At 38.1% G+C, this 26,908-nt stretch overlaps 1 protein-coding gene and 1 long non-coding RNA gene across 4 annotated transcripts; one reads left to right on the plus strand and one right to left on the minus strand.

Moving 5' to 3' along the window:
• Nucleotides 1–856: 856 nt before the first annotated feature.
• On the minus strand, nucleotides 857–18,981 carry TMEM19 (transmembrane protein 19). 3 transcript variants are annotated; one of them, XM_074827235.1, is made up of 7 exons: nucleotides 18,963–18,981; nucleotides 16,528–16,678; nucleotides 9,060–9,173; nucleotides 7,396–7,533; nucleotides 6,813–7,067; nucleotides 5,520–5,729; nucleotides 857–2,602 (listed from the first exon to the last, which is right to left on the minus strand). In XM_074827235.1, exons 2-7 carry the CDS (start codon nucleotides 16,655–16,657, stop codon nucleotides 2,439–2,441), a joined length of 1,011 nt encoding a protein of 336 aa, XP_074683336.1. In that variant the 5' UTR covers nucleotides 16,658–16,678; nucleotides 18,963–18,981; the 3' UTR covers nucleotides 857–2,438. The 3 variants fall into 3 exon arrangements, with proteins under 3 accessions (XP_074683336.1, XP_074683334.1, XP_074683333.1); XM_074827233.1 differs by lacking the exon at nucleotides 18,963–18,981 and adding an exon at nucleotides 16,967–17,040; XM_074827232.1 differs by lacking the exon at nucleotides 18,963–18,981 and having other exon boundaries at nucleotides 16,528–16,925.
• LOC141924559 (uncharacterized) lies at nucleotides 8,598–10,346 on the plus strand. The gene is made up of 2 exons (XR_012623573.1): nucleotides 8,598–8,695; nucleotides 10,034–10,346. It is a non-coding gene; the product is annotated as an uncharacterized LOC141924559 (long non-coding RNA).
• Nucleotides 18,982–26,908: the final 7,927 nt, after the last annotated feature.

Here is a 26,908-nt window from a genome sequence, read left to right on the forward strand (position 1 = left end):
GAATATCAGTGACAGAGTTACCTCATACACTAATGGTACCGATGGCTCTGAAGCAAAACAAATATTCTGAGTGCTTGAAGAATGAAATTAAATTTGCTTACTGCAGTGACCTATTTTGCACTTTCAAATCTATCAATTTATTTGGTTTTCTCCTAGCTCCTCTCTTCATCACTTGCCCTCTACTTCCTGCATTTTCTCTCTCTCCAAGTAGCACACAGACAGGTGGTACCCCTGTCTGCTCCTCTGAGCTCAGGAACTTCTCTTAGTGACAACACACCAATTTTCAGGCAGTTTGTCACATTCTGTAACTTCTTCCCTGTATCCCCTACTGCTCCTGCCAAAACCAAAGTTTTACAGCCACTATATAGTTAAATGTAACAATATTTGCATAAGCTATACTCCACTCAATATACTATACCCAGAGTTAACACCGTCCTTTTTAGAGTTCAAGAGTGCTCAGACCTTTCTAAATACTGGATATTTATGAGCAGGAATTTCAAGTGCAATTCAGTGTCATCACTAAGACATGACAAATAAAAAGCTCTGAATAATGGCCTTTGAAGGTCCTACTTGCAGGAGTTCATTCAGATCACATTCATTCATATGATAACAGATCAAAGCATTTCATGCTGCTATGAATTTAAAATCAGATGCCTTCTCACTATGCCAAGCTGTTTTTTAAATGAGACCCATATTAAATAGTGAAAAGCTGACCATGTCCACTTCAGTGTTCAAAAGTATACTTTGTTTCAGGAAACAAAAGAATATAAAAATAAGGCATCTAATTGAAAGAAAAAGTGTTACAAAAATTGTGTCTTTCTTAATTCTAGAAGTCACAACAGTATTAATAAAAGTCTTAAAAGATGACTAATCCAGTGTTTATTTAGAAGCAGTATAAATCCAAACAATGCATAAAAATCTCAAGTGCTTATTGTTACAGTTTAAGTGCATATATTCCTTTTATAATTTTGTGCCTTTCCACAGGAACACACATACAGCAACTACACAGTTTGTTCTTTTCAGAAAGCTTTTACTGCTTTGAAATCTCAGCTTTGTAATTGGATATACAGGGAACTAGTTCCAGTGATGAATTCAAAAGACTAAACTTGACATAGAAGGTGTTAAAATTTTTGAATATTCGCATAGAAGGTGACATAATACACAAGTCAAGTGAATTAAGACAGGCAATACAAACAAGACATTTGTAAAAAAATCAAATATTTAATACTTGCCTATCTCTAAAAGGAAAAAGCTTTTTATAAGTTAACAGTATGGGCCCCACCTTCTGAATGTTGACAGTGACAGGTTATTATGAGTGTATCTCTAAAGTTTAAACTCAATCTGTGCTGGCTAAATCACTTCCACCCTTCTATAAATTAATGATGGAAGATGGAATTACCTAACATTGGAGCCTGAGCACCAAAAGTTGAATTCCCATTTTTAAATGGTTTAGAAGTGAGACTTTCCCTATACACTACAAGGATAACCTCTGTAGCTTCTTTGGCTGAGGCCATTGTCTCCGAATAGCAACCCCAAACAAAATAGAAAATGCGTCCACTGCTGAGAAAGAACCAAAGAGTATAATTTGCTAAACGTTATGGAACACTTCTGTGCTTACAGAAAAAAGTTCTATTTCTAAAGACATGAATGTGAATTCACAATTGTAATCTTTAATTTTAGATAATTTACTAAGTACCACAGTATTGACAATCTTCGTAAATATTATTAGTTTTGAAATAAAAGATGTCAAAAAACCACAAATTTATTATTCTTACTGGAAAAACTAGTGAGTTTTTATTTTAAATTCACTCTTTTGCTCCAAACATTATGTACTAGAATCACTTTTACCAACCCTATTCTCAGGGAATTGCAGATAGTATCAGGATACAGAATAGGCAACAAGGCTTACTTATCTCCTCCCCCCCACCCCCAAAAAAATATTTCCATAAAACCTTATGTACTGTAGATTATGGGAGGTATCAGAATTCACCCATTTCACCCATGTTACCACTGCCTACATAAAGTTGCAGCATACTTTGTCTCTGGCTTGGACAATAACCACAATGCTCCATCACATGGATTGATGTAGATTAGACTTCTATTTCCAGCTTCTTGACCTTCCAGATGCTGGGGACTGGCAAGAACATAAAACACCAACCCTTCAGCTCCATGAGGATAAATGAAGTGCTTCACCTCACTTGGCAATGATCTACATCCATCTGAAGAGCAGCAAGAGCATACTGACAAAACCCCTTCCTTGCCCTGAGAGATGCCAATTGCCATACGAAGCTTACAGCCTTACTAAGTTGAGATGGAAAGTCCTTTGGCTCTCTGAAAGTTTCAGATCCCTCTTTTCAAGAGAGTTTGAAGAAAAGTCTTCAGAGTCTTTGAGTAAGACTGAACATAAATGAATCACATGCAGAAAACCTTAAACCATGTCAACCCCTGGGCCAGAAAAACCACGCCACGCCTGGAAGCACCAAGGCAATGATTATAGAAGAAAAAAGATTTACTGTGTTGTTGTCTAATATAGGTTTTCCAGATATGTGCTTGGAGTCTTTCGTTTGGTGGTTGACAACCATGCCAATATTCTGGTCAAAACCTGGGAAAAAGATAAAGACTTCATTTTACAAAGCTAACCAAGCTGAAAAGAAACTTAGTAACCAAGTATATGCAACTTCCTAAATTTAGTTTACCATTACGGTGTTAAACCTCTGTAAGAAAAGACACCAACAAACTAAACTAAATTACCGTTAGTTTCATCTGGTAGCTTCAAAGAATGGGATATAAATGCAATACTTTACGTTAGAAGTTACTTCTTTTGAGAAGTTACACTTCTGTCAGGTCTACTTCTCTCTTTATGTAATTTCATAGCAAAGAAAGGAATGAAACAAGCTAAATCAGGAGAGGAAAAAGCTGTTCCAAAAGCCATTCTAAAGCAAAGGATGCTGTTTTGAACAGAACAGAAACAACTGATTAGCAACATGTATTTCCTGTCAAGATGATGTATATTTTTTTCAAAGGAAAATTATGGAACTAACATTATAACTTGATCTGACAAAACAAGCTCCTTACAGAGACTGAATTTATCATTTGTATTTACACAGCAGTTTTATACTATCAGCAGCTGGATTTCTTTCCTAGTACTTAAGCCATTTCCTGCTTTACCTCTGTATTATCAGTACTCTAGCACTGTGTTTTATTAGCTGTTACACACATCGTTATCCCATGTTTTGTCCAGCTGCATTATTTTATATGCTGATAAAAGCATAAAATTCTAGCATGCTTGATTTTAATGCCAACTTACTGTAGTGAAGTATAACTGGGTATGTACATATGCACACATTTAAGGTTGACAAAGAAACATTCCAAACCAAATCAGTACATTTTACATTAACATTATTCTTCTCTCTATATTTGAATACCTGCTAATACCCACAACATGGAAATTTCATTTTCAGCTGCTCCTTCATTACAAAAAAAATTTTCAGCACCTCAGACAAAACTTAAAAAAACCCGACACAACAATCCTGCTTGGTGGGTATATAGCTGTTACCTTTGAATCACACATTTAAACCTAGCTTTGAGTAATGCTACAGAAAAATCAAACTTGAAAGCCTGATAGTTTAACTCTCAACACTTGCTGTGTTTCAGAAAGTCGTAAATTTTCTTGAGAGAAAAAACTGGGAATAAGTTTTTGTGAATATATATGCATATATATGCATATGCACACAAAGTGTAGATTCAGAGCATAAACAAGTGAGAAAAGTAACAGTAACTCTTTCCATTAGCTTTGTTATTTAGAGAATAGGTGTAACTTCAGACTGGTAACATGGGAAAATTTGAATCTAATTCTGCGCAGACAAAGTTTTACTTAATAAATGTGTGGACAGGGAAGGACTTCCTCGTAGTAACAGTGGGTATCACAGACTATTACATAAACCAAAACTAGGAAGATTACCAACAGAAAAAACACTGACAGAAGGGATTAGCAGTGGTGGCATAATGTTTGCAAAAAGAGACACAGTTCTTTATTACCACTGCCATATTTATTTATTGTTTTTCAAGACACTGCAGAGAGTTTGGAGTATTTCTTATGAGACCATATTGAATAGGGATTGGAAAAGTGGGTTAAACTAAGGAGGGATACAAAACCTAACAGTGTGCACCACATGAGCAGCACTATTTCATCTGTATCACAACATATATATACACATCCTAGCACATATGTGTATATAGTATACAAACTCCAGCAGTGCTTATGAATTTATAAAAATAATTTGTGGAACTCTCATACTGTCCCTGCTGTAGCTAGCAAAGGAAGTTGCTGAGCATGGAAGAACATCTGAAGTGAAGAAGAAATAGATGCTGTTAAATGTAGGCATGCATTAGCTCGGTTTACCACGTTCCCTTAATGCATCTGCCTCACTAGGAGCATGAAACATTGTCTGAGTGCTTAAGTGTTTCCTCTTCAGTACAGAAATATCTAAAAATTCCTTAAATGGTTAAACACTCCATTATATTTTGGACTTTCCCAGAACTACAGGGAGCATAAAAACTGCTGGAAAGCCAAATCCACAGCATCAACAACAGTTTGCAGCTCTCACTGTGATGGTAGATTTAAAGGACTTTTATCTCTCAGGCAGTTCATCTGCACATTCAAACCTTGACTTCCAACAAATAAATACACTGACAACAAAATCTGAAAACTTAAGTTCTCTCCATAAATCAGCTCTTAAACACAATAATATCAAATAAGGTTTTTAAACAATTTTTAAACATAGGGTAAGTTTACAGTTTAGCCTAAAGGTTGTCTGTAGTGTTTATTCACAGACAATGATCCTTAAGGGCAATGAGTAAATAAATACTGAAATCACTTAGAATCAGCCAGCCAACAATTTAAAAAAAAAAAAGTCCATTTTAAAAAAAAGTCACAGCTAGTTTGTAATAAACTTAACTTATAGAAAACAGTACTCTATTAAGCAGTGAAAAAAAAAAAAAAAAAAACAGAACATAAACCACTGTGCACATTTTCCTGGAGCTTTTCTTATTTAATTCTTAAAGCTGAGACTTGCTAAGTCTTCAGAGTTAGAAATGAAGCTTCTGCAGTGACAGCTTAATCTGAATGAACGGATAAAAATTAAACTGACATTTTCTCTTATAAAATGTTACCATAATTAGATATATAGAAAAGGAGAGGGCAGCAATTGCTTTTTCCAAGGTAACCATGTTGGAGATCTCTGGTCTCGTTCAGCCATCAACAAGACAGAACTTAAGATAAACAAATCAAAAAGTGAAAAAGGGCCAACTGCCCTTGCTCTTGCTTTCATTATCATGTCCATCACTTTGGTTCCTTTTGTCCTTAGTGTTGCTACTTCTGTATTTTTTCCATTTAAAAATCACATCCTCAGCCCTTCTGGAAATTCAAGTCCATTTTTAGGTTGCATTAGGAGAGGGTAAGGAGAAAAAAAAAAAAAAAAGAAAAAAAAAGAGGAAAAAAAAAAAAAGAAGAATCTTACCACTGTATTGCATTGTAGCTCCCAAATATGAATCAACAATTGATCCCAGTAAGCCAGATGCTGCACCAAACACAATAATGGGCCATTGCGGAGCAGATATTTCCAGATCAGTCACGAAAATGAGTTGAGTTATAAAGTAGGCTATACCTACTGCCATGCCCCCAAGCAAACTTGAGAGCAGGCCCACTAAAGTAATTGCTCCATTAGTACCTAAATCAAACAAAACCAAGCTGATTTACAAACTTTTTCTTAAAGACATGTATTTGTTCACGTTTTACATGAAATCAAAACTATGTTCATAGTGATCTTTCCCCCTTATATCCAAAAGGCTTCACTACCAGAGCTTTTATTTACAATTCCCATTATGCTGCTGAGCAGCTTAACCTGTACAGTTACAGCCTATTACTTTTCCTGTCTCTAAGGCTAGCTACCTAGAAATATTCAGTAGCAGAAAATTAAATAAAAACAGATAGCACACCTCTCAGTATCACCTGGTATTTGTCTGCTGTAAGGTGTGGGAGGCAGGATAAGAAAAAGACATTTTCTCCCCCCGCCCCCGCCAAAAAAACCCAGCTTGAGATATGCCTGTTATTAAAGCAGTGACTCTTTCAAAAGTATACCAAGACATATTTCACCAGCACATTTAAAAGAACAAAACCCATAGAAAGGAAGATGTTTAACAGCTCATTGAATAAAAATCTAAAGAATGCTTATTAAGAGAAAAAAAAATGCCCTGCATTTAAATCCTATCCCACAAGATCTAAACTCAGATCAACATGCCAGTAAGACTTGAAAAAGACACACTGCTTTAATGTCATCCACTGTTTAGACAAGGTTGAACAGACAGAAGGTTTGCTTTACCCACCCTTGGTAAGATATTAAAGGAAATGAGCAATCTGGTTAAGAAGTTAATTTTTTGTAGCATCTGTATTAAAAATATATATTCTTCTACTGATTAAAATTTTAATGTCTGAAAAAATCACTTGATAACTTGTACTCTTTATATTATTGGCAATATAAACACTTCTAGTGCCAGAGATGAGAAGCGACAGCATTCACTAAGAATGATTTTAGCTCCCTGGATGCTATAATGGTGTAGCTCGACAACGAGATGCAGCAGAAACACAACTGAGTATATTTACATTTCAGAGAATGCATTGCTGCTAACATTTTTTAATCGGAGATTTCTGATGTTTGTTTTTCTGGGGATTTTTTTGAACTTTTCAAGTTGGATGCATAATTCAAGACAGATTAGCAAAATATTAAGAACATGTAGAACAGGTAACACCTTACCTACTGGAACCTTCTCCCAGGTTGTTATCAACCTTGGCTTGCTTTTACTCATAACAGTACCAATCTCCGAAGCCCATGTATCACCAGCAGAGCATGCCAAAGCTCCCAAAAGGGATAAGCACATCCATGATGCTGTGTACTGCTTTGAGAAGTCGATAGGAATTTCACCCGGCCCATTTTCTATCATGTATAAGACAGCCAGCTCAGTAGGAACACCACCGTTACAGAATACTTGCACCCAATTCCTCTGTCCACCTGAAGTGACAAAAACTAAATTTTAGTATTTTCAGGCAAAATACCTTGACAGACAACAGCATGAGACAAAAGCAAAATACATATATATGAAGTCAAATTTAAAAAGACACACTTTCAAAACAGAAACTAGATAGAAATTTATTAAATAGAACAGAAGCAAAAGGTAAGTCCCTTGCTAATGTTCACAGGGGTGGGAATGGAGGGGAGGCATGGCAGCAGTGTTCCCTACTCCAGATGTTACATCTCATCTGACCCTTTGAAAGAAAGAGGAATATACAGTATTTCTTCTCCACAAGGGATCTGAAAGAATAAAAATGTTATGGCTTACCTTCTTTGTATTCTGAATCTATTTGCTTCTTTGTATCTTTTTTCCATTTAGTAAGTTTTGAAGAAGTAACAAAAAATACAAACAAAGAAGTGAAGAAACTGTAATTTGCAACTGTGAGGATAAATCCAACCACCAATCCTACGAAGCAAAAAAAAGTACATGAAGTTCTTTCATGTAACAATGACTGCTTTGCAAAGCAATTAAGTATTTTGAATCTCTTGAATATGAAGACTATCTTCATGACAAAACTAACACAATCATGCAGTAAAAGAATTACTGAAGTGCCCAATGCCTGTATGAGAATTCCAGACATCTTGACTGAAAAAAAAATAAAAATCAGTTAACTTTATCATTTTCTCTTAAATTTTATTGCTAAATTGCTAATTTTATTGTTACCACTAAAGCATGTGATTTTTAAGACCACCTCTTGCCACAAATCAGTAATACTGTCCAAAAATAAAAGACAGAACAACAACATAAAAAAAAAGCCAAAGGATATATAATAGAAATTTAAGTACTTTGCCTGAAGAATATGATTATTTGTATAAGCAGCATATATACAGCTGTGGCTATATCAGCAAGTTTATCTTCAGTTTGGGCATCAAATTCATCCCCCAAGGTCTCTAAGATAACCTGGATAACCCTCCTCCGTATCTTAACGGATGCTGCTACTCCCTCATGTTCTTAATTGTCTTTTTCCATTGCCGATTTTTATGCCATCTTTGTCTTTCTGTAATTTTCTTAAGTATTTGAGCTCCCAGATGTGCTGCTTTATCATCTCCTCTTTCACAGGGAAGGTCTAATTCTCACTGCCCCCCCATAAGATTACAATTCTTCATGACTGAAGAAAATTGGCTGCAGTTCAAGCAAACGACAATACAAACTGGCTAGCAGAGCTGTTAAGAGGTAAAAACATAGCAGCAAAGATTTTTTTTTTTTTAAATTTAGAAAATACTTCCCTTAGCTCACAAACAGAACAAGATTTCCAAAATGGGTGAAATGGGAGGAAAGGATTTGAGGTCCTGTTTCTTTCCATCAACTGCCAATTCAGACAGTGTCACAAGACAAGGGTGAATCACCTCCCATGCAAATCTTGCATCAGATTCCAAGGAATGCTACTGTACACTACGTTGGGCTTTTTCTCACACGGTCAAGAAAAACTTTGTTGAAACAGTCATTTGCTTGCAGTGAAGTGCAGATTTAATTTTCTTCTTGGTTTTGGGAGGCAAAAAATGCCTAGAACGGCTCATATTACAGAAAGGAGAACCATGTTACCTTTACTGTTTTTCCTACCAGGCAGGTAAGCTGCTGACATGGCTCAGGTTTATGGTATTTCTTTATCACTGCCTCTGTCATTTCATTATCTCTATGTGAATTAATCTATATGTTAAACAGAAACGTGATTTAACTGCTGTACTGAAGTTTAAAACAATCTTACAGGTTTATATAAATCCAATGACAACATTAATCAAATTAATTACAAACAGACTATTTAAAAAGGCGTGAGAAAAAAATCAGTATGAATTCAGGTATACATGCTTATATTTATACTTTTATTATAATAGAACTAGGTAGGAAAGTCTTAAAAGAAAATTATGTACAATAAAAAGGACCTTAATTTAGTTTATTAAATGTTTAGCTGAATAGTCTCAGAAAAAGCATACCTCCCAACGCACCACTGTGATCAAGACTCTTCTTCTTAAAACCCTGTGTAGCAATCATTAGAGGAACCAAGACTGAAAAAAGCCAGCGCCAGGGAGAAATGGGTCGTAAAGTACCTGATAAATCAAATAAAATGGTTACAGATGATCCTTACAAGCCTTTTTAATGCCTTTATATCTTAAAAGTAATTATCTTCTAGTATATATTTAAAATCTCATCTTAATAGAGATTAAACTTTTTACTCTTTATAAGAAATAAATTCTTATGAATGGAACACCAAAATATTTGCAATTATCTACTCAATTTTTCTATTCAGCATTCACAGAAAAAAGAAAATACAGTGAATTAACTAAAATGAATTACAAAGAAATAGCAAATGTGTCAAGAAATAAACATGGTGATATTTTCCATTCTAAAAGGGATTTATAAACTTCAAAAATTAATATTCAAAATGTTAAGACCAGCTGAAACCTGATTTGGATAGAACAAATAATTTCAGGTTTTAGAAAAAACAAACCCATACATCCACAGTAAGTTATATAGAATTCAGTTTCAAATATGAGTAAGATTCAAACTAACCAGTTAACAAAACATGTAAAGAGACTGCAAAGCAACTTTAACTAAATAAATTAGTGCAAGAGCTTCCTCATAGATTATGCCATGACTGATTCGCTGGTAACTACAACAACAAATCTGAATTTTTTATTATGATTCTTTTTTTGATGAAGTTTCAGAAAATATGGCAGCAGTAAAAGGAATGAACAACACTGTCTTTGGTCACTAATGCTTTTCAGCATTGTAATGGAAGGAAAATTAGAACAATGTATTGGAAGCTTTACCTCGTTTTTCAAGCCATCCCAAATACCAGTTTTTAGGAAAAGTATTTTTTGTTCATCAAAAGTTTTAGCTTGGTAGCTTTTGGCTATGAAAAGCAGGCAACTTTTTTCATCATTTGTGTATTCTGAGTTATTCCTAGGATGTACCTAATGTTGTCACTTGTTGTCTACGCCATCAATTAGAATTTTACACTGTGTTAATAGAAGAACTGCTGCTACTTGGCTGACAGAAGACTTCAGAAGTAGTATCATGTCTGTGTGGAGAGAAGACGTCAGCAGGCATATAAGCTAGCTAATGGCTATGTTTCTACAGCTTTAATATTACCATATCCTTTTTATTCTAGTTTGGAAAACTTATATCTTCTGTAATATATTTAAGTGCTTAGCTGAGCTACAGTGATACTTGATGTTATCTAATAAAACTAGTAGGAAGTCCTACAGTTCGTATATACATTTATTTTGTACACTGATTCCATCCTTCTGCTGGTCTGTGAACAAATTATCAGTTTAATCACAGCATCACTGATAATTTACACTGATGTGAGAAAGGAAGTTTAGATGCTTGACCTTCTTTCACAGTTTTAGCAAAGAAACACTCCTCTTGTTGGTATCCAAAACGTCCTGATTGTTTCCACACTATACTTGGTTGAAAATATGAGGCCTTCCAAACTGGATCAAGCCAAACATCTGTTTGACTCAGAATCCCATCTGGCAGTGGTGAGCTCCACATGTGCAAGAAAAGGAGTACAAGGAACAGATACAGACTGATCTTCCTTGTTTTAGTGGGAACTTTTATGTTGGGCATTTCTAAAATCCCCCATATATTTGTCCAATCCATTTTTAAAAACACGGTCATCATTTTCATCTCCACAACCACCCACAGAACTGAATTCTGATTACAGATGCACTGAAAAAGGCCTTTCAAAAAGCCAAACAAGAAAGACTCTGCTGCCTCAAGTTTCACCAGATATGCTAAATTTTATCACCTACTGAATAACGATTTCCTACTCACATTCTTCCTACCATTCATGACCTATATTGATGTCCCCTTTCTATGCTGAAATATCTTTACCTATATAAGTCCTTTTCAGATGGATGCTGTTACCTGCTCTGATCATCCCTGCTGCCTTCCCCGTCCCTAATTCTACTATGAGCATTTTGAAATGGGGTGACTGCAAGTGCATGCAGTACTCACAGCAGAGACACAGTAAGATTTTACTACTTCCAACAATCTATTGATTTTTTTTGGCTGACTGAAGGGTGTTTCATTTCCAAAAAAAGAGGAGAATATATTAAGTAACCTGGATGGTGTAATTTGCCTTCCCCAATAGTCTGCTTGTACTGAACCAGGCTACTGACCTCTTCAGTCATGCAACGTTATCAATTGCAGACAGCTGTGGTGTAAAACACGTATTTGCCCCTCTGCCCCCTGCTCTCATCATCATCTTTTTTTGCATTACTATCTGATTGCCTTTATTCATGGTAACCAAGCTCTTGGGTCCCTTTCTCCACCATGACTCAGTAAGAATTTACATCCTTCAGGACCTGAGAACACATCCATTATCTTTACAATGGATGTTCTTATGACTTTATTAACCCTAAATTTTTCACCAAAAGGGCTGGTCCTAGAAACGTGCAAAGGTAACTGGGAACACTTAAGAAACTGAAATTTCAGCAAACCACTGGGTTCCCCAAATGACTTTAAAGAAAGAACAACATACACTATAAATTTTGCATTTAAGGAAAGCCATGTGACATACAAGTCAGGTGTTATATAGTCTGGTTTCCACCTGAGTATTTATCCTCAAATGAACCTGAAGTAATATAGTACAGTTTTCTTTATCCTGTCTGTTTCTCTAATCTACAGAAAATTTGGCTTAGCTGAGAATCACAGGTGATTTAAACTCCTTATTCTTTGCTTTGCATAGTCCCTTTCCACTGCATGTGGATGCACACACAGTCTCCTCCCAACCTGGCAGCAGTATAGACAACTACCTGCACAATTTGGTCTGGAGCATTGCAGAGACTTGCTGAAAAGCATCCAACAATTTCATGTCAAGCTGCGTCCAACAATTTCATGTCTTGCAATACATATTTACTCAAAAATGTTTTCTTCTCTGAGGATTCTCCAGACTAATCCTTTTCCATTTCTGCATTCTGCTGTCCTCCCTGTTATTTTTTCTCAATTTTATCTAGAACAATGCAACCAAACATATGGAGTGACAAGAATTTCTTTTCATTTGCATGTTTGCATGAGAAGTTATTGTCTTCATAGCATGGTATATTCAGCATAGACTGAAAACAGATATTTAACCTAGAAGATACCCTTCCCTTTCTATGAGAGAACGTGTCCCACATAGTGGGGGAATCTTTCCACTGATTTTTGTTCTGTGGCAGCAGCTGCAACAGAATTGCCACATTACTCAAGCCTTGCCTTGCGATTTAACATTAGTATGGATTTTTAGGTTCACCTATTTGCTAAGTAAACAGCACATGTGAGTTTAGGGGTAGCAAAATTAACAAGACAGCTCTGAGCTTCCTCTTTATTTATTGGTCCACATAATTTAATCAAACTGAGCTTCCTGTGTTACAGCTATTCAAATATCTGATTGTAGCTTACTGGTTTTCTCACAGAGCTAACAATTGCAATACATCGCAATTGCAATATATTGCATGGTTTTAATCTATTGATTCCTTGCTTTCTTACGAAAGCAATTCTATATAATCAAAGCTTCTGTATTTGGAAAGTATACTGCTTTTTGGGAACTGAATATAAATTATTTCAGGTATAGTATTAACATCTCTGCAAAAATGGCTCACCTGTTATCCTCCTTGTTACTCAGAAAATAAACCCAACTTAGAATGTTTTGAAATATTTAACTAGAAATTAGTCAAACCCAGAACTTTTTACAAGAAAGGATGGCTTTTAATGATATTCTTCACTGACAATTATTAAATTTAAACTGCCAAGACAGACCACTTGAACAACTCGCAAACAAAAAAATGCTGGCAAAATGTCAAAACTATAAATGGTTTACTTTTACAGACAAAACTGAATACAAAAAAATTAAGCTATTCTCTCATCAAAATATCTACAGAACCTTCTAAAAATCTTTTTCTTGAGTTCCCAGTTTGTTACCCTTAGTTAGTCATTCAAGTCACTATGATATGAATTTAAACAAGCTCACAGAACAAGAAAACAATATCCCACCCAGCTGTCATAATTCCACACCATTCCATAAAGCATTAGTATCCATAGCAACTTATCTTCTAAGGAGACAATTTATGAATGTCCTAAGCATATTTGCTTCCTTCTAAAATTTCAGAACACTTATTAAAAGCAGTCAATAAAGTTAATAAAGGAGTCATTATTGTCTAGTTAAAAGCTATATTATTTTAATCATAAAACTGACTCAACAAAATACTGCCTTAGCAGTAAGATTCTTACAACTTTTATATTCTATCAGCTCATTTTGACTTTAAATTGGATGGCACAAATTTAATTGCAAAAGACACCAGAAGTACATCTTCTAGAATACTGAAAACCAGAAGTCTGAGAATAAATTCTTCCTTAATGCTATAGTTTAAAAGTCTTCCATTTTTGCAGTCAGAGAGACAAGAAAGCTATTGATTATAACCTGAACTACACTATTTACTCTGACAATTTCATTACCAGAAAAATGACAAGAAAGCCAGTCTATTAGGTGAAAGTGGTGTGACTGCCTTCTAAAACATCGATTCTTTTGAACTTAATGTAAGGCTCTCAAAAATATACTTTAAGTTGATGACTATCTCTGCAAGATTTTAAGTGACATTTTTTGTTTAAAAACCCCACAAACTTTTAAAAAGTAAAGCCAACAGTTAATGTAGGTATTGAGCTAAAACATACAAAATCATGAGAAGTTATTTATCATATCTACTATACAAATATAAGACATCACAAGTCTAGCGTTAATTAGGTCTCAATCCCACAGAAGAAAGATTTCACACAGGCACAGCAGCTTGTCTTGCTGGAAAACTAAACCTGATGGCTTTCAACAAGAACTTTTGTGTCAGCAGTACCTGGAGCTTTGCAGATATACAGGCTCCTTGGTGCAAAGTAGGACAAACACATTTCACAATAAAACACTTGTCATTGCAAGCACAAAGATTCACAAGATGAAAATCTCTCTTGCATGTTCTTCTCGTGGTTTAACCCCAACTGGCAACTAAGCACCACACAGCCACTTGCTCACTCGCCTGCACCCCATCCCGCTGCCAGTGGGATGGGGAGGAGAATTGAAAAAGAAAAAAAAGTAAAACTCATGGGTTGAGATAAGAGCAGTTTAAAAATGGAAATAAAATAAGATATAGTAATAATTGTAATGAAAAGGAAAATAACAAAAAAGAGAAATAAAACCCAAGAAAGATAAGTGATGCACAGTACAACTGCTCACCACCCACTGACTGATGCCCAGCCAGTCCCTGAGCAGCAATTGGCACCCCCCCTGCCAATTCCCCCCAGTTTATACACTGAGCATGACGCCCTGTGGTATGGAATATCCCTCTGGCTAGTTCAGGTCAGCTGTCCTGGCCGTGCTCCCTCACAGCTTCTTGTGTACCTGCTTGCAGAGAGCATGGGAAACTGAAAAGTCCTTGACTTAGGATAAGTACTACTTAGCAACAACTATAACATCAGTGTGTTATCAACATTATTATCATACTAAATCCAAAACACAGCACTGTACCAGCTACTAGGAAGAAAATTAACTCTGTCCCACCTGAAACCAGAACAGTACTAAAAAGCTGCAATGCTGTAGGAGGTGTGCAAGGGAGTCTTGCAGCCAATGGTTGACTCAAAAACTCAAAAGCAGCACCAGCTATGTATGAAGAAATCTCCAGTGCTGTAGTCTGGTATTGCTAACCACAAACCAAGAAAGTTCCTGGTATTAACTTGAGTGTGAGCAGTACCAGAACACAAAGGGGGTCTTTTTGGTTGGTTAACAGAATTTTCACCTTTTTAAGGCCATTTTTAAACTGACCTCTTTGTATTTCCTTGGGGGGAAAAAAAAAAGTATTAGTACTACATTACTACTAGATGTAAGCAGTTAAGACTAAGATAGAACACATTTATTGGTTTATTACAGGTTCTTTAACACTTCCATTTTATCAATGTTTTCATCACTGGTGCCCAAGCATTACTATGAACTATAAACTGTAAATTAATAAACGCACACTCGTAGTATTTTTATATTTATGGTTAAGGACTAAATTGAATCACTTTCATGGGCTGAACTTATCTGCCTCCCACTATACACTTCATTCACCTCCTCAAGCCAAGGTCTTTCCATAGCCTCAGGCAAATGGACGACAAAAGTCCTATGTCCTTCTTGTTCCATCATAATTCTCTACAAAAAGGAGGATTTGTCTGCAGTCTCTTCCTTTGTATCAGCCCCTATCCTGATTTACTTCGTATCAGGCCTCTCCACTCTACACGGTCAATTCTCAACAGGTTAGACATCAAGGATTGGAATATCCTAACTAGCAGAAAAACCCAGAGAGCTGTACCTATAGAGATCAGACATGCACAAACGAAGTTGTGTTTAAATCTAACTTGCCTAGATCTAAATGACACAAACAAAACAGGGTTGTAAAGCCTGCTTCTGCATACCTTCTATTGTGTCTGCCATCTCTCTACAAGCCAAAGTAGTAGTGTCCAGACAACACAGATTTAATGCTGTACCAGAACTAATATCCCATCCTAGTACCCAAAGCACTGAAAAACACTGAGCAGAAACATCCAGCTGCCACTGCAAAAGTCAGTTTATACTGGTGGGATATTTATTCTAGCTTCTTCTGGATCCAGGGTGATGCTAGGCAGTTGAGGGTGTTCACAGTGCATCCCTAGGCACTCTGAGCAACACTGCAATGACACAGAAGGAGTTCTTCCTGCATGAAACTGGCTGAGGTCTTAAGGACAGGTCTTACTTGTCCTGGAAAAGCAGTTAACCTCTTCTAGGCTTGAACTGATGCTGAAGGCAGTACTGCTGCTTTTGCACACTGCTGTAAAGATGGTCCTAGAACTGAAATTACAGACCACAAAAAGTACTACTGTCCCTGCAACTGCACACATTTAAGTCACAGCCTGCCCGAGCTGTCAAGAGCTGACTGTATACACCCATGTCCGAGAATCCCTCTCTTCTTGTACCATTTCCCCTGTTTCTCTGTTCCTTGACCAAGAAATTCTTGTTGCATGCCCTCTTCAAAGACTGCATGTGCATTCCTAAAACTGTTTTGAAAGCTGACGCGCTCCTCCCGTGCTGTCACTACTTCCCCTGATACAGAAAGACCTCTAGCAGCTCCCTCTTTCTTTCACTCTCCTCTTCCGGGAGACAAATCACGAAGGATACTATTAAGTTCAACGGGATCGCTGGGCAGAGCTGCAAAGAAGGGTACAGTGGCTGTTAACACTTTCTAAACCATTATCAGCTACTGCTGAGGTTTTCAGCTCTACTGACGACGGAAGGGGCTGTGCACACCCCTCTTCCCATTCTCTATCTCTAGCCTGCAGGGGCGGGAGGGGAGGGCAGGGGGCTCAGTTCGCCCCTCCCCATGCCGTGCCGGCCTCTCCCCCGCCCCCGGCCTTTGGACTCACCGTAGTACGTACTTGCAGTCATAGACACGATCCAGAACACCAGAGAAATACAAATGAGCAAGTTCAGGACGATAATATTCGCCATCATCTTGAGGTACTCTTTGAAGAAATCCTCCTGGTAATAGGACATGGGAAGCCAGAGGGAGAACACCTGGCGGGGAAGCACGAGGCGCAGCGCATCAGAGACACCGCTAACGCTGCTAATGCTGCTGCCTCTTCCTCTTTCTCCTCCTCCTCCCGCCCGGCGCGGCCCGGCCCGCACCACCGCCGCCGCCGCCGCCTCTCGCCCCCGGCACCGCGGGGCGCTGCTAGGAGGCACCGAGGCGTTCATGGGGCGGCGGCTGCGGCCACCCCCCGCCCACTGCGGGCTGGACGGCGCGGCGCTCGGTGGCCGAAGGCCCCACTTCGCCTTCCCCCCTCACCCGGCTCCGCCACCGACCTGCTCTCCCGACCCGCCGCCGGCGGCGCCACCATCCCGCCCCCGCGCCGCTCCGCGCATGCTCCGCCGGCCTCCGCGCCTCAGCGGGCAGCGAGGAGGCGCTCTGCGCTCCGGCACGGCGCAGCCAAGCCCGGCCTGGCCCGGCCCGCGCAGCGGCTGTACCCGAGCTGTGCCCGCCCTGCTCGGGCTGTTTTCCCCTCAGGGGAGACTTTCTGGCCTCTCTGGTCCGGGGATGGGGCCGCGTCCCTCCGGCAGACGCTGCCGTCCCCCCGTAGCGGCCCGTCGCTGTAACCCGGCCTCCCCCGGCCCCTGCCCCGCGGCAAGGAGAGGCGGCTGCCGCTGCGCGGAGCCCGGCCGCCTCCCCGGCTGGCAGGGCCGGGCCGGGCTGGGCTGGGCCCTCCGACCCGGCCGCACGCCGCAGGCCGCACCGCCAGGCTGGGGCCTGGCCCTGCGAGCTCATCGCCCTTTAGTGGTAATTAAGACTGGAAACACCCACGTTTTTTCTGACCTAGAGAGCCCCAAACAGCAGGACTGAGTTTGGTATATATGATCTTCCTTCTACCTCCTAAATTTTTATTAAATCTACATCTGAGATCTGGATTTGAAATGTAAAAATCAGGGGTTCAGTAGCGGGGCTGCTGCGTAAGAACAGCACACCTTACGAAGGATAATACCAATGCGACGTTGCTAGATACTCCCACCAGAATCTAAGTAACTGAATTTTTCAACCAGTACAAGATCAACTCTACTTAGACTGGTGGCTGAACAAGTAGCTGCTTGTTCATGTGTAACCAACTCCCATATATTTACTCATTCAAGTACACCCTTAACTGCAATAAATTCCTTTATTTAATGTATTAATTACTTTTTGTTTTCTAAACTGTAGCAGACTGATACTGGAATTTCTGGTGGAGAGGCAGGAATCATACAGCCCTGGCTGTCATCTGTGGGACTGTACAACTGTGGAACCATGAGTAATGGTAACACACAAGCTGGTGTGAAGAGGGGGCAGGCTGCAGAACTTTGAAGGACCCTTCAGCTTCCTTCATAGATCCCATACCTGTGTTAAATAGCACTTGTGCTGATTTAGAGAGACATGCCAGGCCATTGCACTGGCTTATCCACAGACCTTGCATCTTGGCTTAAAGCCAGAGATGCTGCTGCTGCTGGAGATCACAGGAACAAGAAAAGCAAGAGTACTGCTCTCAGTGCCTGTCGTGAGAAGAGTGGTTCTAGTCATGAAATCTGTAACAATCATTGCATGAATAATACTGGCTTTGATTCCTCTTTCAGCTCTGAGTCTTCTGTTAAATGTGGTTTCATACATCCCTCTTCCAGTATTTTTGATTATATGAAACCAACAAATTTTCCTGCAGTTACGTGGTAATACATTAAAAGTTACAAGTAGATTAGAAAATGAAAAAGAAAGGAACCCAAAGTTAGACTTCTTTCTACATTTAGAAACTGAAAAAAGTAGCCACATTCTTTAAAGTATTGTCTACATCAGTTACTGTCATTGGCCCAAATATTATGTTAACAGTCCTCTTTTCTAGATGTTGCCCTTTGTTTTTACTAGGTCCTGCAGGAATAAAAAAAAAATCACAGCACTTCATGGGCAAAAGTTTGGGGTTTTTTAAATTTAAATGCCCATCTAGATGTTTACAATATTGTGAATTTAGAATTCATGTACTTAAAATGCCATCTTGAAGCAGTAAGAAGAGTATTGTGCATATTTAATACACATAATACATACTTTTCATAAACATTTTTTACTTATAAAAAACCAGCATTCCTCATTCACACCTTTATATTGATAAACTTGATAATAAAAAAAATGGTAAGTAACAGTTGCTTGAGACAAATAGAACTGAAAGCTCTTCCCCACACTTTTCCATACAAATATATACCTGAAATAAGAAAAATCTGAGAAGTTTAAATGAAAAAAATTGTTAGAATTATAAGCTGCCCAATATTTAGAAGAAGAGTTTCTTCTTACCTTTTACCTAGATCTATAGGATGCAAAGCACGACCAGCGCAGAGTCTAGAAGTAAAAATAAATATGATTTAATAGGAGACAGGAATGTGAGATGATTAAAGGCAGTATGACAAACTGAAGATAATAGCATGTTACTGTACATAGCATGCTAATCACTTTTAAATTCATTCTTTTCCTAGGAATACATTAGAATTTTGTAGATTTGCCATAATACAGCATAAAATTGTGAAATTTTCATAAAGATTTTAGAAGTAGATTTTCTGTTCTTCACTGCTTAAAACATTATTCATGTTTGTGAGAGCTCTGTTTTTGTTATGCTATTATTTTTTCTTAGTGGTATAAAATTAATGGGAAATGCTGATCTGACCATGGAATAATCCATTTCACCTCCCTCCATAGACTTTTTTACAGGATAAGAAATACTGTTTATAGTAGAGATAAGAAAAAAGATAACATGAGCTGGCCATTGGTTTTTAAAAACAGATGAAGCTATTAAAATTGTCTTTGGAGGCAAGTATTGTTTGTCTTACAATTAATACAACAGTGAAGGAAAAAGGACCCCTTGGATGATCTTGATTTTTACTACTTTCTTTTACTTGGTTATTACAGGAGAAAGACATGAACTTTTATGCTGTGTTTTCTTTGTAATACTCCACAAGAATTTATATCTATACATATATTTACTTAAGGGAATATTCCTGCTTTTTATCAGTTGCCTTTATAGTTTTGTGCTTGATAGAATGCATTAGGAATAATATAGCTCAAAACTTAAATACTAATTTAAGTATTTTTTATTCTTCATTGTGAAATTTATCTTTTCAATAACCAAAACCTGATTGAAGACAAAATACTGTTAAATACATGAAATTAAAAATCTGTAAACATTGTTAACATTGTACTAGGTATAGCTACTTGCAAGGGCTTTGAATAATATTCATACTCATAAAAAAGACAAAATAGACTGTAAAATTTTATGCTGATAGTGTCATTAGGTAGTCTACAAAAAACAGAAGGAAAAGTGTTAATACTGCAGGTAAATATCCATCTTAAGTAGAGCACACAAAATTAGTAGTCACCTGTGAAAATACCGAACAAATTGCAAACAATCATTTTCATACTACAGGAATTACTATACAGATGAATTCATAACATTTTTGAGGCACTCAAAAATGTCAGTGATTAACACTGTAGGAAAACTATTTATAGCAGGATTTGGATTGTGGCTATAAAGCAACAAATGATGAAAAATAAATATCCAACTGCCTCACTGAAAAGAACAGAACACAGAATGATGCTTTAAATATTAAGTTTATTAAATATGTGTGGATAGGCTTTAGCTTTGTGTCAATACAGTTTATCCAAGGACAATGACACCAATTAAAGTTATTTATAACATCCTTAAATGTTTTCACGTTTTCAGAGTACCCAAAGTATTACTTTGCATTTCAGAATTGATTTGCTATTTCACTGGGCATGCCAATTTTTTAAAAAAGTACGGATCAATTTTGTTTCAAGTTAAGAATTTTGTACACTTCGCATGCTGTGCAAAACTGAACTTATACCAGATAGAACTATCATCTTCCTTTCCCATCTGTAACTTCAGAACAAGGACTGTGTTTGTCATAAAGCTTGTAAACACATTTGAGTACTAATGGAAACAGCTCTGAGAAGCCATGGTATAGAGAAATGCTTCACGAATCTATATCAATTTCTTATCCCAGTTTAGCAAACTTCTGCAAGCGCCTGACTCTAAACATATTAGTCCTGTTGGTTTATGATAAAATGCTTTGCTGAATCAGTTCTATTCCCTGTCTTGATCACTGACAGTCTGTGAACCTTTACAAAGGATTTTCCTATGCTTTATTTTTGCACATGCCTAACAAGTCTAACAAATGTTCCCAGACTGACAGTGATATTGTGAAGATTTTTTATTGTTTGGAAACTGACACTTGATGTGTAGTCATCTATTTATTTCAGTTCCTTTGATTAGGTGAAATCATCTCTATATTGTTTTCTCTTTGAGATTCTGGGATACTTCCAGAGATAGAAGTCCATCTCTTCTAGTCTCCCATTTCCTCAGTTTGACATACTTTTATGATGGCATTATATGCCCAGAGACAGGCTTATGTTCCAGGATAGCTTTCTGTTGCAGCAAAACTGTCTTTTTCTAGTGGTGTAAACATTTATTACATATGACCTACTTTTGATGTGTGTTTACTCTCTACTTTAGCAAGTAATTCAGGAAAGGGTGAATATATTGAAAATAGTGAGTGTTCAGGCTTCTGATATCTCTAGTGTACTTGATCTGGGGAGTTTATTTTGGATGAGATATAATTTGGCCTAGTGCTGCACACTCTATTACACTTGTAGTTTGAAACTGTCTGAAAGGAAGATAGCCTACAAACCTTTCTGTGCGTCCCTCTGGAAACACCAACCTCTCCATTCACTTAACATGCCAATGGCATTAACACACCAGCGCCCTTATTATTATCACTAGTATTAAAAAATGCATATGAAAGCATTTTAAATGATATTATTTGTACCATTTCCAGGTGGCACAAGGGCTTGTGCTGTCTGATCTACCTCCTCTGTCCAAGTTTGAACAACACTACAGGAAAGACATGGGGAAGAATAGACTTAATGCAGCCCATGCAGCAGCAATGCTAGGAAGACACCATGAACCAAGTGGCTTCTGATCCTCAGGCATGTCCTTGTCACTGAGGAAACAATGGAAGAATGTGTTTCTGAAAAACTTGCTGCTCCAGCTTCTTTGCCCATGGTTGACTGGAAGTTCATGGGGATGGGAGGTGACCTCAGGCTTGTGGAACTGCATAATCATAACATATGGGATAATCAGCAATGGGTGTGAAATTTTCAAATGTGGAGGTGCACCTTTTGAAGGTGTCTCTGAGCTGGCTCCATTCCTTTACCCTTCTTGCACAATATTTTGGAATCCATTCTTGCGTTCAAAAGGGTACCCACTGCCTTGTGGAGTCTTGCAACCCCCAACTCCTACTAATCAGTGGCTAACCAGGTTTGCATAGACAAGTCCATTGTGGGCAAAACAGTGATCAAAGTCTTCAAGGCCATCTGTGAAACACTTTTTGTTTGAATAATGGTTCCAGTGAACTTACTCTGTCCTTTGGTCCTTTTGAGTTCCCACAAAGTGAGAGAGTGTTGAGGGGATCCACATCACTATTCAGTGCCCATCCCAGGACACACACCCCTGGAGTGTTCAATGTCTTTGAGAAGACGATCTGCTTTTCTTTAAATTTAATAAATTATTGCTCAGTGATCCTCTTATATTTGGTAGCAATCCTGAGGTTAGCAACCTCCTGGCACTGCTGCTGAGTTATCCTATTGTTTTTGTGATACCTTTGTCCCTTTCAGTTTAACAAGTAATGTTAGTGGATTTCTGAGAAGTGGAAGGCATTTTACACAGGAGGAAACTTAAAGAGATTGAACTAGAATGTAAAAATAAGGTAATAAAAAAATAAAGGGTTCAGCAATGGGGAAGAGTAACGGGAAGTAAGGGAGGTAAAGATGTGAAAGGACTATGCACAAGGAGTAGGACTGTGAATGACTGAGGAAGAATCAGCAGAGTTTCAAGAAAGAGTTGAGAGCTGGCAGCTGAGGCAAATGCTCCCATGGCATTTGGCTCTCTAGGACATCAGATGGATCCAGTGGTTGAGAGCTCTGCCCTGCTTGAGAACCTCTTATTGGCATTTGTTAGAGACATGCTGCAGGACTTTGTGGTGGCGTGGTTCACATGTGGGTCAGACCCCTCAAGCCTTTGAATGTGTCTGAAGGGAAACTGAAAAGTTAGGCTCCTCCAGGAGGAATCTGGCTCACGTACACTGAAACTGCTTTGAGAAACGAATACCAGCATATGGTGGATGAGAACAACCATGGGACTGGCGTAAAAGCTGCATCATTGTTCTGTATCACCATACTAGGTAGAGCATAATTGATGTTGACAGAATAACAGCTATGCAAGGGAACAGGACTGGCTGGCTTTTAGATTTAGATAACTTTTAAATTATTCAGAATCATTAAGTTATATACATTTTTAGCCTGTGAAAACACATGTCCTTCCACGTCTGCCTCAATACAAGTGGGTGTAACTTGTCATACATAATGATTCAATTCAGCAGTTTGACCTGTTTAGGCAGACTGAGCAGAACTATGCACATACACATTTTTTCTACATAGCTCACAGTTAGATTTTAAGATTTTTGAAAAAGAACTACGTCACATTTACCTTTAGGGTATTTAGCAGTATTGGACAATCCTGGTAAATACTGCTAAAGGTTTAAGATGACTTTTTACCATGTTTAAAATAATTTGGAAGAGATACTGGGGGGCAAGGGAATGAACCAGAGCTGAATCCAGATATGGAATAAAGTCTTAATAAAAAATATTGTCCTCCAGATTATTTGTGACTAGACTGGATTCTTACAGGTTTGCCAAGCTCCCATTGGTTTTAATTAGAAATGGGTGTCCAAATATCTGTGAAGACAAAAGCTGTAGTTCTTCAAAAGGAAAATACTTGAAAATGCAGTCCAGAGGAAGGGCAGATGGGAGCTATGAAATTGTTGAACTGGGGTTTCGTATAAAAGAAGATCGGTGGCTTCAAGTAAAAAAAAAATTTAAAATGTCTAGGACAAAAATGAGCATTGCAAATAAAAGAAGGGCAGGCAGAATGCCTGGAAAGCACCAGTGGAGATAGGCTAGAACATGGGAAGAACCGTCAGGCAGAACAAGAGGTAGAAAAAGCATTGCTGAATGACACCAGCAAGAAGAAACTCATAGGTAGGAAGGCAGAAGTGGTAACATAATGAGTGAATGCACAAGTGTGAAGTGGATGCTCCAGCACACCTTGACACCAATTTTCAGACTTAAATGCAAACAAAGGAAATCCCTTTTTTTTTGTCTTCTTGTCAGCAAGATCAAATTAACTGAGCTCAAAGAGATTTTTAGCTGCAGACATGACAGTTTCATAAAAAGAAAAAAAATTGAGTGCATTCACCTTCAAATGATATAATGGCTTGAAAATCACTGGGCATGTAGAAGACCAATGATTACTGGTCTTCTCTTCACAGAACTGAGCAGAACAAGGATTGAAATTGAGTTTACTATTCTTAATGGAGTACTTCAACCATCAGACTACTGGCTTTTCTAAGGGATATCCCTATTATAAGAGTTTTGTCCACATTCTGTCCTGACTTTAGGAACCTCCCAGCAAAAGCATTAGTCAAAACTGATAATTTTTGATTTAGCACAACAGCACTTCCCAAAAGGGAAAAAAAAAATCTTAAAATTCTTAAACATTTATTTCTGATAGAGAAACCATGCCAACAGGCTATCAAGTCCAACTATTTGTCCAATTTGTGTTTCTATACGCCATTGGAAGATGAAGAGCCACAGGGAAATATGTGACTTACATTTCAAAAGTAATCTCCTTAACAGGATGGCAACCTATGCTTTCCTTGAGCAGTGGCTCAAGTACCAAAATGCTGTGTCTATGTGAATAGCTTTTAACTAAGACTTTTCAAGCAGTTCCTCATCATGTCTTTACCTACATCTGAAATAAACCAGCACTGAGCTGCACAATGGCTGTTTGCAGGGGTAACTCTGCCAGTGTAATCAATGGGTGGTACTGTTTCACCTGCCAGGTCTCCAGTCAGGGCATGTCTTCATATCTCCTACTCCCTTTTTCCAACATTTTTTCAGTTGCTCTAAGCTATAGTGATGCCAGTTCTCTGTCTTCTCCACGTGAAGGAGGGTGGGATGTTGCTGCAACAAAACAGACTTACATAAATTGGGCCCCTCACTACAAAAAGGACATTGAATTACTCGAGCGTGTCCAGAGAAGGGCAACGAAGCTGGTGAAGGGTCTGGAGCACATGTCGTACGAGGAGCGGCTGAGGGAACTGGGGTTGTTTAGTCTGGAGAAGAGGAGGCTGAGGGGAGACCTCATCGCCCTCTACAACTCCCTGAAAGGAGGTTGCAGAGAGCTGGGGATGAGTCTCTTTAACCAAGTAATAAGCGACAGGACAAGAGGTAATGGCCTCAAGTTGCGCCAGGGAAGGTTTAGACTGGATATTAGGAAGCATTTCTTTACAGAAGGGGTTGTTAGGCGTTGGAATGGGCTGCCCAGGGCAGTGGTGGAGTCCCCATCCCTGGAGGTGTTTAAGAGTCGGGTTGACATAGCACAGAGGGATATGGTGTAGTTGGGAACTGTCATTGTTGGGTTGATGGTTGGACTGGATGATCTTCAAGGTCTTTTCCAACCTAGACAATTCTGTGATTCTGTGAAATTCTGGGATGAACCTTTTGTGGCTGTACAATGCTGCAATGCCACCACAAGTCAGTGAAGATATGGTGATACAATGTGTAGGTCTGACCCAAAATCTCAAGGGAGATGCTATTAACACCATCAGACAGATGTATTTTCTCACTAATTATTATTTCAAAAGCAGACTTTACAGTGAGAATTGCTTTTTATTAAAGGAGAGAATGGTTCTCAAACACCACTTACATGCATCTATTTTCTTGTCTCTACTTTGTTGTTGCTTGTTCCTTATAAAATTTCCACTTGACAAATTTTTTTTAATTGCTTCTGAGAAATAAACACAGGAAGTGGTATTTTTTATTAGTGACAAATGTTTTCAGACTGGTAAATCACAAAATGCGTGGGTTTTGGGTTACCTCTACCTTGTAGATATATCTCCTTTAAACCAGTGGAAGAATTATGCTCAGGTACTTACTAGACAGCAAAGCTGTGGGTCACAAAGATGGTCTTTGCTGAGCTGATAAAGAAAGGCAGGTGACAGTGAAGAGCAGATGACAAAGGCACTGTCCCTATTAGTGTATTTTGCTTTAGTTGCCTAAGCCATTACAGTTTGGACTGATATTAGGTGCATGGATGAAAGTGATACAGTTCATACAGTGTGTTCATTTCAGTTGAATCATATAACGAATACTGATGTGCTCCTGGTAGTTCTGATAGAAGAAATAAAGTAGCCATCACTTCATCCATTATTGAATGTGGTCTTCATTTGTATTTGTTTCAGTTGATTAAGACTAGAGGCACAACAGAGGTTACTGCATATGTACTAAATTCAGGTCTGACTAGGGAAGTGTAGAAAAATAGCTTTCACAACTCTTTACTGCAGTTATATATTCTTAGCTTATATTTATAATCTATTACATAAAATCCAGTGAAGCTTGTAAAATACCTCTTAAATCAACTTCAAAGCAACTTTATTTAACTTTTTTAGGTTACTAAAAGCATGGGATAGCTCAAAGTGATGTATCAAAAACAATGTGAATTTTAAACTGAATTAATTATGGTATGAAGGCACTATTAGTGTAACATTATGGTTGGATGTTTTCTGCAACTGAGAGGCAGGAGCATCAAGTATGAAGACACAGTTTAAGTATTCTGTCTCTCTGAATTAGTAACACATACTCTGCATTTCTATAGCAGTTCAGTCATAAGAGATTAAAAACCTTCACAAACATTACATTTTGGCAAAGTTTAAGGAAGGGAAATAATATTGGTAAATGTTCCAGACCACATGGGAAACTTAATCAAGAACAACATAAAACCAGATGATCTGTCAGTTCTTTCATACACAATGAAACATTATATTAAACATTTGTAAAAGATGCTGTGAGCCCTAAGGACTGTTTCTGAATCCTGTAATAAAATAAATTATAAATCATCCTTCAATGCTTACCTGTATAACTACCAAAGAAACTGTAAGAAAAGTTCATGAGGGAATTATCCAGCTGATGGGTGTGCCTGAATTCAAATCCACAGTACGATGGGACCTTCCACACATTTCATACATTGTAGGAGCCTTGTACTGATTTGGTCTCAGGACACAGAAGACCCTACACATTACTAGTAGCCTGTTAAAATCTACTACAGACAGCAG

This window comes from Strix aluco, chromosome 5, assembly GCF_031877795.1.
Source record: "Strix aluco isolate bStrAlu1 chromosome 5, bStrAlu1.hap1, whole genome shotgun sequence".
NCBI lineage: Eukaryota > Metazoa > Chordata > Aves > Strigiformes > Strigidae > Strix > Strix aluco.